This window comes from Temnothorax nylanderi, unplaced genomic scaffold (assembly GCF_030848795.1).
Source record: "Temnothorax nylanderi isolate EJ_2023f unplaced genomic scaffold, tnyl_v1.0 TNYL_tig0861_pilon, whole genome shotgun sequence".
Taxonomy (NCBI): Eukaryota; Metazoa; Arthropoda; class Insecta; order Hymenoptera; family Formicidae; genus Temnothorax; species Temnothorax nylanderi.
Window position 1 is genome coordinate 28701 of NW_027249923.1, and position 15822 is coordinate 44522.

Consider the following 15822-nt stretch of genomic DNA (forward strand, 5'->3'; position numbering starts at 1 on the left):
AGGCCGATAGGCAAAAGTACAGGAGCATACTGTTGGCGACGAGTGCTCATAAATACAAGCACGATCCTCACGAGCGAGTAAAGGGTAACAGGGGATACAAGTATCTATGGGTAATCTCACCGTTGATATCGACCGAATCCAAGACGAAAAAATCCAGAAAGGGCGTATTCGCGCCTCGCGCGACAATAAGATCGACTACGTGCACTGGGACGACCCCAACGAGCTGGTGGATCGTCTGCGATTGCTCGACGCATCGCGTCAAGCTGGCAACAATGCCCACGACAACGAGATCACGTCGATCATCGAGGAACTTCGCGAGGCTGGGCTTATTATAAATTAAATGGCGCGACAGCGATCCGTTCAATCGGTGTTGAAATGCCGATCAATAAATTTGGATTGTTCGAGCAGAGCGAAGACGCGACGAATGCCATTTCGTACCATCGGTGGAGCGGATTAGTGAGAAATTTCGTGCGCGACAACGCTCTGTGTCGCATCGCCACGGACTTTGACGCAAGGTCGCGCAAGATTCGTCGCGTAGCGCAACCTGAGACTGACGGTGACGCTGTTAACAAACTATACGTGGATCAGTGCGTTAAAAGTTTGCGAGATCAACGGAAAGAGTCAGACGAGAAGCTTACCGCGTTCGAGAAGGACGTGCGAGCGTTACAGACTGCGGTAAACGCGCTTCGGCGTGCGAATATCGTTAGATTGGAAACGACTCGCGAACGACGATGAGTGACAAGAAACGGTTCAGCAGAAACGACTATCGAACGGCGACGAGTGAAGAGAGGCAACGGTTAATTAACGACGGCGACGAACAGCAACGAACGACTCAAGAACGGTTGTCGGACGGCTGTCTTACGGTTCAAGAACAATTGTCGGACGGTTCAAGAACGGTTCAAAAACAGCTCAGAAACGATTACGAGCGGTTCAGAAACAGGTGCGAACTACGCGGTGACAGGAAAGGCTACAAACGGCTAAAGAACGTCGACGACGACGACGACGACGATGAATGATAAACAACGGTTAACTGACGACGACGAACGACAACGAACGGTTCGAGAACGGTTGTCGGACGGTTGTCTAACAGTTCAGGAACGGCTCGAAATCGTTTCTGAGCGGTTCAGAAACAGCGACGAACGACGCAGAAACATAAACAGAAACGGCTACGTACAGTTAAAGAACGACGACGAACAACCAACGAAACGCTAACCGAACATGAGACCGTTAAAATCGACCGATGTGGATAAAAATATCGAAAAGCGACGGTTGGTGGATAAATTGCACGCACCGGCGAGAAGAAATTTTCCCCGCAGACACGTCATAGTGCGAGGATACGACGATCTGTGGCAGGCTGATATCGTCGAGATGCGTCCGTACTCGCGTTTCAACGGAGGCCACCACTACATACTCACCGTCATCGATGTGTTGAGCAAGTACGCGTGGGCCGTGCCGCTCAAGGGTAAAGGCGGCAGCGAGACAGCTGACGCTATCGCTGAGATAATTCGAGATAGCGGGAGGTGCCCTAGTAATCTACAAACCGACATGGGGAAGGAATTTTACAACACCGACGTGCAACGTCTCGTGAGAAAACACGACATCAATCATTATTCCACGTATTCGGTGATGAAGGCATTGGTCGTCGAGCGATTCAATCGCACGTTAAAAAACAATATGTGGAAGATGTTTACGCTCAATAGAAATTACAAGTGGGTCGACGCATTGCCGCGACTCGTGTCGGATTACAACGCGCGCAAGCATCGAACGATCGGCATGCGACCCGTCGACGTTACCCCCGCGATCGCCGAAAGACTCTTGGCTACGGTGTACAGCGCGATAAAGATCGCGGGCCCGGCAAAGTTCAAAACGGGCGACTCGGTACGCGTCAGCAAATACAAGACAATTTTCGAGAAGGGTTACACGCCGAATTGGACCACCGAGGTGTTTAAGATCGTTAAAGTGCAGCATACCAATCCCGTAACCTATCTATTCGAGGACTATCGTGGAAAATCCGTCGCTGGAGCGTTCTACGAGCACGAGTTGCATCGCGCGACGTATCCTGACGTGTATCTCGTGGAGAAAGTACTGCGCAGGAAGGGCGACGAGGTTTACGTGAAATGGCTGGGATTCGATGGAACGCACAACTTTTGGATACACAAGAACAATGTTATTTAATTCGTACAAATTGTATTTTTTTTAAAACATATGAAAAAATAAACTATGTAAAAAATATTAAATACAAAATATCCAATATATAAAAATATGTAACGACGTATGCAACATATAAAATGTTTGAAATACATATACGATATCTTTATTAATATCCTTTTTAATATAATACGTTATCTACTATTGCGGGCTTCGTGTTCATCGTGGCGCTATAAACAAATTTTTTTCTTGAAGAAGGGGGGCTGTTATTGCGTATACGTATCTATTTTACACTATTTTTTACGACGCAGTACGCGAGACAAAGGAAGAAATGCAAAACAGAGAAAAAAATGATCTTTCAAGATTCAGTTGGAGCGAGAGAGAGAGCAAAGGGTATATAACGAGGGATGCAACAAGCTACAGTAGTATGATTTGAGAGTTTAAACACCTCGGTGATACATCTGTGCATTGATTGAGACATTTAAAATCTGTGTGCAGCGATCGAAACAGTTAAAATCTGTGTGCAGCGATCGAAACAGTTAACAATCTATGGTGCAGCGATTCATCTGTGCAGCAATTCATCTGGTAAATTTGCAAATTATTAATTAAAATTATTGGAATGTGATGTGGTATAATTTTTATGACATCATAATGTTTATGACATCATATTTTTTTGTCAAAGGTTTTGACAAAATCGCAGTATGGAGATGGTGGTGGAAGGGTTCGGTCTGAAGCTCACGCAAAAGGATCTTCACACGCTGGTCGACTTAAATTGGCTCAACGACGAAATGATTAACTTTTATATGAATCTGCTGATCGCCAGAGGTACATCTTTGAACAAATATCCGAAAATACACGCGATAAATACGTTTTTTTACCCAAAACTTATGTCGAGCGGTCACTCGTCTCTGAAGCGATGGACCAGGAAGGTGGACATCTTTGCAGGATCTCATTATTATCCCTATACATTTGAACGTGCACTGGTGTATGTCAATAGTAGATTTCCGCGATAAAACAATTGTTTATTACGACAGTATGGGCAGTGATAATCCGAAATATCTGGTTGCGCTAAAACTATATTTACAAGATGAGAGTCTTGACAAAAAGAAACAACCTTATGATATGAGTGATTGGACATTTTATTCCGCCAAAAATATTCCGCAACAGACAAACGGCAGCGATTGTGGTGTATTCTCTTGCATGTTCGCCGAATACATCTGTGCAAGCAGGAAGATAACGTTTACGCATGATGACATGCCGTACTTTAGGAACAAAATGTTTAGGGAAGTAATAAATGGAAATATTGTATAAAAAATTTTTTATTGAATAAATGTTTTATAATATAAAATATAAAAATATACGTGATTAATATTCCTTCCATTATACATATACGTACATACATATATATACATACATTCATACTAGTACATTACTAGTACATTACTAGTACATTACATTACATATTATATTACATTACATACATATGTCGTGTTATACTACATACATTACATACATATATTTATATGTACATACGTACATACATTTTATTACATATATTGCATACATTACATACATACATATATACATACATACATACATACATTACATACATGAATCTTCACTGTTCCTTATCATATAAATGTATGCGATAATGTCCCCACGGCAACGTACCGGTCGAATCCGGCACGATATATCGCTTATCGTCGTACGGACTCAGAGCGATTTTCGTCTCACAAATAGTGTACACTTCGTGCATTTTCGATCGTATGCACGACTGCGGTCGAGTCATTTCGATCTCATCGTTCAGACACCGCGTGTAGTCGTCGAACGTAATGGTGCGCGCGATAACGTTGCTTTTGACACCTTTCGCTTTTTTACAATCTTTTTTGCCATCGACTCGCAAGGCATACATTTCGCCCTAAGTCCAACGAATTCGGTCATGATCACGCCGTTGTTTTCGTCTTTCATCAGACTCGGCACTTTTTTATTCACGAGAGGCATACCATAAGCGTTATCTACCGCGTAGTCACTCGTGTCGAACCTGACTATATCATGTTTCATCGTCTCATACGCGTCGTCGCACTTGATATGATAAATCAAACTGTCCATGTCGGTATACATGATTCTACACGAGTCGCGGTACAGGGGAGACATGTACTCGTGGTGAAATTTGTATAGGCACACCTTCGACAGGTCGAGGATGCACATGCCGACGTAGATCGGTTTGTCGAATTTCACCTCGAGTTTGCGCAGTTCGACGGCTACCAGATTTTCCGAAAACACGCTCCTGCTGTGGAAATTCGGTCGCGCGATCATTGCCTCCGCGCCGTATTGTCCGTCCCACTTCGTCAGTAATTTTACATCGACGTGATTGCGTACATTCTCCATCGTTTTCCCGAAAACTGCGTTATTCATTAATTTATTGGGTATGGGAATAAGTTTTAATCGTTTTCCATAGATGGCATTAATAGTATCGCTTGCATACTTTTCTAACCTTTCGATAGATGGATTAACAGCTGTGTATGTCAGCTGTGTAACGCAGTATAAGACTTTTGTTTGAAGTGTAAACAACAAGTATCATATCGCATCGAAAATGTCGGAATTTGTTCCAAAAAAGCAGCATTTGCGGGAAGTTCTTCTCCACTACTATTTTTTGAAGAAAAGTGCTGCGGAAACGTGCCGTTTGCTTGTGGATGTTTACGGCGACCATGCTCCATCGGAGCCAACTTGCAGATATTGGTTCCAACGCTTCAAAAGTGGTAATTTCGATGTCAACGACAAAGAACGCGAAGGTGCCCCAAAAAAGTTCCAAAATGAGGAACTTGAGGAATTGCTTGATATTGATCCATGTCAGACACTTAAAGAATTATCTGAAGCATTGGGTGTTGATCGGTCCACCGTTGGAAAACGCCTACATGCGCTAGGAATGGTTCACAGGGTAGGAAATTGGGTACCACACGAGTTGAAGGAAAGGGACATTGAAAGGCGTTTGGTCATGTGCGAAATGTTGCTTCAACGACAACAAAAAAAGGGTTTTTTGCATCGGATCATCACTGGCGATGAAAAATGGATTCATTATGACAATCCTAAACGCAAACTAGCATGGGTGATGCCAGGTGAACCAGGTCCATCAACACCAAAACGCAATATTCACGGGTCAAAGGTAATGCTCTGTATCTGGTGGGACATGCGGGGTGTAGTCTACTATGAGCTACTGAAACCGTCCGAAACTATCAATTCCCAACGTTACCGACTTCAACTAATGCGTTTGAAACAAGCTATTCAAACAAAACGGCCGGAATGGCACGATAGACACGAGAAGCTGATTCTGCAGCACGACAACGCTAGGCCACATGTTGGTCAACCCGTCCGAACATACTTAGAAGGGGTGAAATGGGAGGTCCTACCCCACCCGCCGTATTCACCGGACATTGCCCCTTCAGACTATTATTTGTTCCGGTCGATGCAGTCGGCACTTACTGGAGTGCGCTTCACTTCAAATGACAGCATACAAAAATGGGTCGATGACTGGATCGCATCGAAAGAAATAGAATTCTTCGCTCGAGGAATCCGTTTATTGCCTGAAAGATGGGCGAAGGTCGTCGCTTCAGATGGAAACTATTTTGAATAAAATCATTTAATATCATCATATTCAAACTATGCTTTTTTTCTACATAAAAACGATTAAAACTTATTCCCATACCCAATATATAAATTTTTTTCGAACTCATTTTTGGCCTGTGTTCTAAATTTTGTATTGAGTTCTATGTAAGCGCGGAGCCACGCAGATTGAGCGAATTGTAATACGCGATGTATTTTTTTGACGCGAAGGCCGTGGCGCGTGCACTGCTGTAGATTGCGATAATGAATGACGTAACGCTCCTTATCATTCACCGTGGCGAGAAGTTTGTCCTGCCGTTTGCCGGGCGGTTTATCGCGCATTGGACAGAACGGTAGGTCAGTGTGCGCGTCGTGTTTATCCTGCGGATACTCTAGGTCGACCTCGAGAATATAGCCCGTAGGCGAATCCAAAGCGATCGCGTTAAAGTCGAAATTCCACACGTCTTCGACCCATCAAAACTCCGCGTAGGGCAATGGCCGACACATCGCCCAGCCGTATTTACATCAAAGTACATTAGGTAAGACGACGGTTTCGATGAATCGTACGACTGCATATATTTGTTGTTGGCCTGCGCGTATCTGCCGGAACATTGACTCAGGCCGCCGCGAATACCACGTTTGATAAACATGACCATGTCAATGTCGGTCAGCAGTTCGAAATTGATACAGGTACTAGCTTTTGAGCCCGCGCTTCGCGCGGGTGAATGGGGAGGGGGGGGGGGGCGTAAAACAAAAAAAAGCCGCTACATTTTCATCTCCGAAAAATTTGCATTTTGGTATCAAATTCGAGAGAATCGGCCCATGTGTGCGCGCGTGTATGTGTGTGTCAGCACATACAATTCTTTGAGATTCGGTCAATTATTTCCAGAAAAATTGGAAAAATTTTGGAACCGGTTTCCAAAAAGATCGGTAACCAAAAATTATACACTTAATGCAATCCCCGGGAAATTCTACCTCTACTTCATATACAATTCTTTGCGATTCAATCAATTAATTCCCGAAAAATTGGAAGAATTAGAAAAACCGGTTTTCAGAAAATGGGTAACAAAAAATTATACACTTTATAACACTCCTCGGAAAATTCTACCCCTGTTTCATATACAATTCTTTGAAATTCGGTCAATTATTTCCGGAAAAATCGAAAAAATTAAAAAAACCAGTTTCCAGAAAATCGGTAACAAAAAACTATGCACATTATGATACTTCCCGGGAAATTCTACCCCTGTTTCATATACAATTCCTTAAGATTCGGTAAATTAATTCCCGAAAAATTCTCGTAAAATTTGAAAAAAATTCGGAACCGGTTTCCAAAAAGATCGGTAATGAAAAATTAATCACGACATTTTCATCCCCTGAAAATTCTACCCCTATTTCATATACTTTTGGTAAAAATTTGGTCCACTAACGAATGAGTAGTTCGCGCGGGCCTCAGAGCTAGCGCGTAAACCTCAAAGCTAAGAAATTATATATATAGATAAAGGCTTAGCCCCGGAGGACATATGTAATAAAACACGCAAATAGGTGCTAGCGTATATTTACATTTAACGCTAATAGATTTCCGCATCACCCTTGAGGTACTATTGTAAATGCGTTTTTTTTAGTGGTTTCCCCAGTAGGCCTATTCCACTATAAATAATAATAGCTATACCACTATAAATAAAAATTTTGGTACCAATTTCAAGGGAATCGATCGCAATTTACTTTTTTGACATTTTAAAACGTATCTCGTATTGCACACTTACACTCATACTAAAAATTAATTATTATTTGTAAAATTACTTTTACAATTTTAATATTTATAATTTTTCATGTAATTTATTTTAAAATTTTTAAATGTATATTTTATTAACATTTTAATTATTATATTATTCATTTATACAATTTTATAATTTTTCAATTTATAAAATTTCTCTGTATATTACATTTTTTGTAAAACATTTTTTACTTCCTTCTATTAGATGTCCTTGATTGCTTAATTCATCAATCTTAATTTTTACACTTTCCTTTCTGGTTGCTCTAGAAAATGCCACATAAAGTTGACCATGAGCAAATACAGGATGTGGCAAATAAATCCCAACTTTTTCTAAACTTTGTCCTTGTGATTTATTGATTGTCATAGCAAATGACACTCGAATAGGAAACTGTCTTCGTTTAAACTTAAATGGCAGTTCCAAATCACTTGTAATTAAATCCATCTTTGGAATAAAGACAATCTGTCCTCGAGCAGGACCAGTTAGAACCTCTGCATAAATTAGATTATTTTTCAAATTAGTAACAATAAATCTTGTGCCATTACAGAGTCCTTTTTTAGTATTTAAATTTCTTAATAGGATTATTATAGCACTGACTTTTATTTTAAGTCGATGAACTGGCATTCCAGAAGGTGTCAGAGAGTTTAAAACTCAGTTGGAAAATTCAATTGCTCTTGTGGATCATCACTTACAATAGAGTCAATTGAGAGATACTCTTTTTCTTCTCCTTCCATTAGACAAAGAATTTCATCATTAATTTTGAATGTATCCTCATTCTTAGGACAAAGAATAGTTCGATCTGGATTTTCTTTAATCTGTTCCATGGTGATTCTATCACCAAAAATTTCAGCAATAAGAGATTCTTTTGATATAAAATTCTGGGGAATTTCAATTGTATCGAGATGTAGTCCATCCGTATTTGATAATTTACCATCTCCGAGTTGCATTAGCCAATTTGCAAATTCTTTTTCTTCCCCAGTTCTCATATTTTGCTTTAGTTTAACCTGAGTTACATTCCTCCATATAGAACTGTATTTTACAGTCGACTCAATTATGGCTGCTTTCTGTGCATGTGGCACTACGGGAAGATTTTGTCTAAAATCTCCTGCAAATAAAATTACTTTTCCTCCAAATGGTCGAGGATTCTTCATTAAATCTCTTAAAAGTTTATCAACTGCTGTTAAAGCATGTCCAACAGTCATGCTCACCTCATCCCATATGATTAGTTTGGCAATGATCAGTTCTCGTGCAGCTTGAGAATTTCCTCTGATATTGGATTTAACACTATCATCAATTGGAATTGAAAGCTTGAATAGAGAGTGATAAGTTCTTCCTCCTTTTAGAAGTGTTGCTGCAATTCCAGTCGAGGCACATGGAAGAACTATCTCGTTTCTTCCTCGAATAACACTTAGAAATGTGTTAAATAAATAGGTTTTACCACTTCCTGCAAACCCGTCAATAAAAAATAACCGATGAAGTTCATTTTGATTTTCAATTGCTCGCATGACAATATCGTATACGTGCTTTTGCTCAGCATTTAATGTCGATAATAAATAATCACCACGTATTCTTTCTTATCCACATTATACTCTGTTATGTAAATATTTACTGGAGTTGGATTTGGTAATTGAAAATTCTCACAGCTACTTCCATTATTTATTAAAATTTCTTGTATATGATTTAAAGCCATATTTTCAGGATTAACAACATTCTTATGTACAAAGTCCTCAATCAAGAAATCTTTGTATTTATTCCAAATAGCTAATACATCTATTGGAGTTCCAAATATGCAAATGTAAGAAAATAATTCTCTAAGTTGTACAGGCATTTTGGATTCTATTGCCTCCTCTAGCGTTTTTCCCCAAAGATCATCAGTTTCCACCAAATTTTTTGCAATTGCTGCATCCTTAAATGTCTCATAAACAACTCCATTAACAGTTTTCAAATCTTTAAAACATTTAGCTCCAGCCACATGTAATAGAAGAAGACGTAGATAAAATCTCTCAATATCTTTTATGCTTACTGTATAGAGTCTTGAAATTATCTTGTCACCACCTTTTTTGCGTGGCTTCCACTTAGTTTCTTTTTTATCGTATACATAATGATAAGGAATATCTGTGTAAAGAAACTGTACTGCATTTTCATCAGATTGATTTAATTTTAACCATGCAGTCAGCGTAGTCTCTCGATTAAGCTCTCTTTGAGCAGCTTGCTCTTCATTTCCCGCACGAAAATAAACCATTTGGCGATTAGGCAAATGAACTGCCAGTCTTATGACTGTGTGAGACTTCATGAACAGATCATATCCGTTCAGTCTCCACATTGCTTCTGGAGCACTAACATATCTTGCATTCAGGAATGAGTTAACTTCATCTATTCTAATGAATCTTGTGCCATCTCGTGCTTGTACTTCAATTGCAGCACAGTCAAATCCTTTATGAATATATTTGTATAAATATTTTACACTCTTCACTGATGAACATATTTCCAAATTTATATGTCGATTATATTTCATTATTAAATATGGTGAATATGGGACCACCCATCGATTGTCAATTTTTTTGCCTTCTGACGATGTATTTTTTCTCAAAATTTCTACGTTGATACATAGGATATCCATTTACATTAGCATTAGTTTCTTCACGAAATTCTTTTGGAAAACCTTTTAAACATTTTCCATCTTCCCCAGTGCAAGGATATCTCATTGAGGGATCTCCACATGGACCGTGAATCATATGTTTCAAAACTTTTTCATTAAGTTCTGGATATCTTTCTTCGTCAGGGATTTCAGCCCATACCATCATGTCAATGACTTCTTGAAGTCGTGGCTTATCTTCATCACTTAACATTGCAAGTAAATGCAAATGTGGAAGCCCTCTTTTTTGAAACTCAATTACGCCTGCATAAGCTATAATATTTCCAAAAATTTTATTTTGTATTAAATCCTTTAAAACTTCTTTGACATCCAAGTTAAATGTTTTAGCAACTAAATCAGGTCGAAACTCTATTAGACATCCATCAAGGTTATTCTTAATTTCTGGACATTGAGGATTGCAAGTCATGGTAAGAAAAATGTCTGGTTTACCAAACTTTCTGACCAAAGACATAGCATCTTGGTATCTTTCTCGCATGTTTCTTGGACTGCCCATAAATGAAGATGGTAATATTACAGGTATACCAACTGTAATTCCTTCATTTTGTGCTCGATTATCAAGATGATCCATTAATCCGGAATAAAGTTCAGCTCTTAATTGAGGTTGATTCAATTTAATATAATTAAGTCTATTGGCTTCAGTTTTCATATATGCATCAAGTATAAATTGACATCTCAATTTTCCTGCCCTTTTAAATTGGCTAAATTCAACTCTTGGTGCCAGCAGATGAGCATAATAATCCATTTGACTTATCTTAAATCCTGGATATTTAGGATTATCTGATTTAAGTTCTGAATGCCATCCATCGTTACCATATGGATATAACAATGGATAACACATTGGGTCACATCTTTTGTCCAAAATTGATATTTGTTGTACATCGTTCGAATTTTTATTATAAATCCTAATGTCTCTTTCAAATGGAGGTTCACCATCTACATTCTGAAAGACCACAGCAATTTCATTAGCTTGTGGAGCATTGTATCTTCTTTGATCATGTTGAGGATCTTTTCTAAATGACAACATTAAATTTATTGTTTTATTGCCTATTGGATTCAGATCTTTTTCAACTTGACGCATCATCTTGAAAGTTTTTGCAAATTCATTACATTGAACCATAAAACATGACAAATCTTTCATTATTTCTGGATCACATTCTTGATTAGCTTTGTTATTCATTCTATGATTTACAGCTTCTTCTGTATCTAAAAAGTAAAGTTGTGCAAATCGCGGAGCTTGCCCATCCGCTGGGCGCATTGCCGTCGAGGTCAAATGATGATATTGCCCATGAATTTTTAAACAATAAGGAGCATTGTTCACAACATTCAATGGATTTCTATTTCCCGGGGCACCCATGGAAGCCATAGCTAAAGCACTGTTATATGAACGAATATTACTAAGGAAATTTTTTGATGCATAATTATTTCCCATGTATAATTCTTTAATAAAATCAGGACAATTTATTGGTTTTAATTTAAGTTTGCCCTTTTGGCAACAATATGTAAATTTTCCATCTTTAGATTTTTCACATGCAAAGTTTAACGATTTGCAAAATTGACATTCTACATTCATTTGGCCAAGTGTATAAACTGACACATTTATTTCATGTCCCTTGGAAATTAGCGCAATGTGATGACTTAATTGTCTAGCTTGGTGCCTTCCCTGAGCATGTCTCTGAGCATCAGTTTCGAGTCGTTGAGTCCTTGCGTCATCATTTTCATTGACCCTCTGCTGAGCATGTCTCTGAGCATCAGCTTCGAGTCGTTGAGTCCTTGCGTCATCATTTTCATTGACCCTCTGCTGAGCATGTCTCTGAGCATCAGCTTCGAGTCGTTGAATCCTTGCGTCGTTATTTTCATTCGATCTATGCTGAGAATTTCTTTGAGCATTAGCTTCGAGTCGTTGAGACCTTGCGTCGTTATTTTCATTCGATCTATGCTGAGAATTTCTTTGAGCATTAGCTTCGAGTCGTTGAGACCTTTCCTCCGAATTTTCAATTTTGCGCATTTGTCGTAAGCGCTTACTTTCGCGACTCACTTTAGTCAAATTTCTGTATTTTCTCTTTTGAGGCATAATTATACGCTAGTACATAAATAAATAACAATACAATATTATTTTTCAAATCTATAATAATTATTCTTTATATCTATAGATATTTAAAAAAGAAATTATTTTTTATTATTTTTATTATCTCGAATACCCTTTAGAATTCAATTTTTTTAATTAGCCTTATTTTTTAATTTTTGATATCGAATCAGAATAAATACATTAGAATAAATAATTATCTATAGATATAATCTATCTATATAAATACCATTTGTTTGTCTGTCTGACCGCAAACTACTTATTTGCATAGATCGATTTTCTTAATAAATCTTTTCTTTCTCTTGCTTATTTTGTTTTATTGATTCTTTATATAGGCGCAGAGCAGCCTTTTTTACAGGCGCACAGCAGCTCTGTATCGGCGAATAGTACCCGTTTTTTTACAGGCGCACAGTAGCTCTGTATCGGCGGATAGTAGCCGTTTTTTTTACAGGCACAGAGCAGCCTTTTTTATACAGGCGCACAGCAGCTCTGTATCGGCGGATAGTAGCCGTTTTTTTACAGGCGCACAGCAGCTCTGTATCGGCGAATAGTAGCCTTTTTTATACAGGCGCACAGCAGCTCTGTATCGGCGGATAGTAGCCGTTTTTATACAGGCGCACAGCAGCTCTGTATCGGCGGATAGTAGCCTTTTTTATACAGGCGCACAGCAGCTCTGTATCGGCGGATAGTAGCCGTTTTTATACAGGCGCACAGCAGCTCTGTATCGGCGGATAGTAGCCGTTTTTTTACAGGCGCACAGCAGCTCTGTATCGGCGAATAGTAGCCTTTTTTATACAGGCGCACAGCAGCTCTGTATCGGCGGATAGTAGCCGTTTTTATACAGGCGCACAGCAGCTCTGTATCGGCGGATAGTAGCCGTTTTTTTGGTAATTATACAGTTTAGGGGCCTCACCTCCGATTTTGATGAACTTAGGCTTAATCGACGCGTTTTTGCTCAAAACGACCAAATCTGGCAGAAAAAAGTGTCGCTCTGCCCCGCGACGCGAGATATTAAACGTTAAAGTTGACAGGAATCAGGTTATGATTCCTGTCATACCGACGCCATGTAGCAAGACTGAACATGCCCTGCGGCCACATACGCATGCTCAGTGGCCGCACGCGCATGCAAAACTGCGCCAATTTTAAATATGTATTTTATAAAACAAATGAAGCGCGACAATGTTGTTACTGTCAGATGCCACGAAATTGCACGCCACGTCGCCACGCAATGTTAGGGCTGATAGAATTCGGACATTTGACATATAGTCAGGATAAGTTAATAGATTTTTTAATTGAGCATGGTGTCCTAACAGCTACAATTAAATGTAGTGAATGTGGTAGCGATATTAATATTGATAAAGAAACATTAATGTACCGATGTAGAAAACGGTACTACGTAAAAAATGAGCACAAGAAACGTGTCTCGAAGCAGTGCAATTTTAAGAAAAGTGGCAAAGCTGGTACTTGGTTCGGGAAAAGTCATCTTGACGTGGCAACAATATGCAAACTTGTTGCCTGTTTTTTAATGTTGAGACATCCACGTCAAGATGACACACAAGATGAAACTGGCGTTTCATCGCCGACCACGATTGTTGACTGGTTCAATTTTTGCCGAGAGGTAATTATATTTTAATATATTTTCATAAATACACACACACACACACACACACACACACACACACACACACACACACACACACACACATGTAAAATGTATGAAACAAAATATTAATAATATAATATTATTTCTTTCTGCAGGTCTGTGTGTTCTGGGCTGAAAAACATAGTGAGAAACTTGGTGGCCCAGGATGCACAGTAGAAATCGATGAAGCAAAAATTGGAAAAAGAAAATACAATCGTGGTCGGCTCATAACAGGTCACTGGATTTTCGGAGGATATGAGCGAGGCACAAAGAAGATTTTTATCGTGCCAGTACAGGATCGAACTGAAAAGACACTTCTGGCGTGTATTAAGGAGTGGATATTGCCAGGTACTACCATCGTGTCAGATTGTTGGAAGTCTTATAATTGTTTGAACAATGAAGGCTTCCAACATCTGACAGTAAACCACTCCTACAACTTCGTCGATCCTGAAACTGGTGAGAACTTTTTGCCATAGTTAACTATATTATTATTGTTTATTTGTATATTGTTCTAATACATTTTTTAAATCTACAGGCGCGCATACGCAGCATATAGAGCGTGTTTGGAGAGAGGTTCGCGGAAATATCCCAAGGTACGGAACCAGGGAGGATCACCTCCTTGGATATTTGTGCGAATATCTCTTCAAACGCGCCTATAGCCGCTTGGAACGTATAGAAATCTTCTTTGATGTCATCGCAGAATTATATCCTCCGACATCCACTTTTGAGGACCAGCCAGAAGCATCTGACGAACCAAGTACCAGCACTGCTTAGAGATACGTTTTTTGTGCTCATTTTTTACGTCGTACCGTTTTCTACATCGGTACATTAATGTTTTTTTATCAATATTGATGTCATTACCGCATTCACTACATTTAATTGTAAATGTTAGAACACCATGCTGGATTAATAAATCTAATAGCTTATCCTGACAATATGTTACATACCTAAACTCTATTATACCTAACATTATTGCGTGGCGTGCGTTATGTCTTGGTCAAAGTTTTGACTGGTCAATTCTGCGGAATGACTGGTCAATCATGCAGAATAAACGTCTTAATTCAAGCATGCAGTTAGGTATCACGCTGGGAGTTTGTTTAGTTTTATTATGCGGGGGAACGTGTATAAACAGTACACAAATAATCAAGCGTCTTCATTCAAGCAGTTAGGTTTCACGCTGGGAGTTTTGTTTAGATTTATTATGCGGGGGAAGGGGCTTCGCCGCAGGCTACTTCTATGTAAAAATCACAACTTCTATAAAGCAGGGCATATACACACGTGTGTGTGCCCTGCTTTAACAAAAATCACAATTTCTATAAAGCAGGGCATACACACGTGTGTGTGTGCCCTGCTTTAACGGAAATCACAACTTCTATAAAGCAGGGCATACACACGTGTGTGTGTGTGTGTGTGTGTGTGCCCAGTACATGCGTGGGCGGGGAAATTTTGCTCCCCTGCACCCCCCTCCCCATGCATGTACTTTATAATTTCGCTTTACAACTTAGCATGTACTTTAAGTTGTAAAGCGAGTTTCACGCTTTCAACCACGGGGGGTGCGGGGGGAGCCGAAGGCCCCCCCTCGCACCGCCTCGTCTGTGTGTGTGTGTGTGTCCACGCGAAACGAGGTGCCACATGGGTTCATGACGCGCTTTACAAGCTCGTTTAAGTACATGCGTGGGCGAAGGGATTTTGCTCCCCTGCACCCCCCTTTCCATGCATGTACTTTATAATTTCGTTTTACAACTTAGCATGTACTTTAAGTTGTAAAGCGCGTCATGAACCCATGTGGCACCTCGTTTCGCGTGGACACACACACACACACAGACGAGGCGGTGCGAGGGGGGGCCTTCGGCTCCCCCCGCACCCCCCGTGGTTGAAAGCGTGAAACTCGCTTTACAACTTAAAGTACATGCTAAGTTGT

The 15822-nt window shown here is 39.7% G+C and overlaps 1 protein-coding gene and 1 pseudogene across 1 annotated transcript; both read left to right on the forward strand.

Moving 5' to 3' along the window:
• The first annotated feature begins 2849 nt into the window (after positions 1-2849).
• On the forward strand, positions 2850-3459 carry LOC139785675 (sentrin-specific protease 1 pseudogene; annotated as a pseudogene).
• Positions 3460-13396: 9937 nt separating this feature from the next.
• LOC139785676 (uncharacterized) lies at positions 13397-15310 on the forward strand. Its single transcript, XM_071724842.1, has 3 exons — positions 13397-13877; positions 14018-14357; positions 14437-15310. The coding sequence occupies exons 1-3, from the start codon at positions 13455-13457 to the stop codon at positions 14673-14675; spliced, it is 1002 nt and encodes a 333-aa protein (XP_071580943.1). The 5' UTR covers positions 13397-13454; the 3' UTR covers positions 14676-15310.
• The last annotated feature ends 512 nt before the right edge of the window (positions 15311-15822 follow it).

Bases quoted from the DNA above. Each gene is read 5' to 3' on its own strand.
- LOC139785676 (XM_071724842.1), top strand. From the start codon at position 13,455: ATGCCACGAAATTGCACGCCACGTCGCCACGCAATGTTAGGGCTGATA. The intron at 13,878-14,017 runs GTAATTATATTT...TTCTTTCTGCAG, and splicing joins GGTTCAATTTTTGCCGAGAG to GTCTGTGTGTTCTGGGCTGA. The intron at 14,358-14,436 runs GTGAGAACTTTT...TTAAATCTACAG, and splicing joins CTTCGTCGATCCTGAAACTG to GCGCGCATACGCAGCATATA.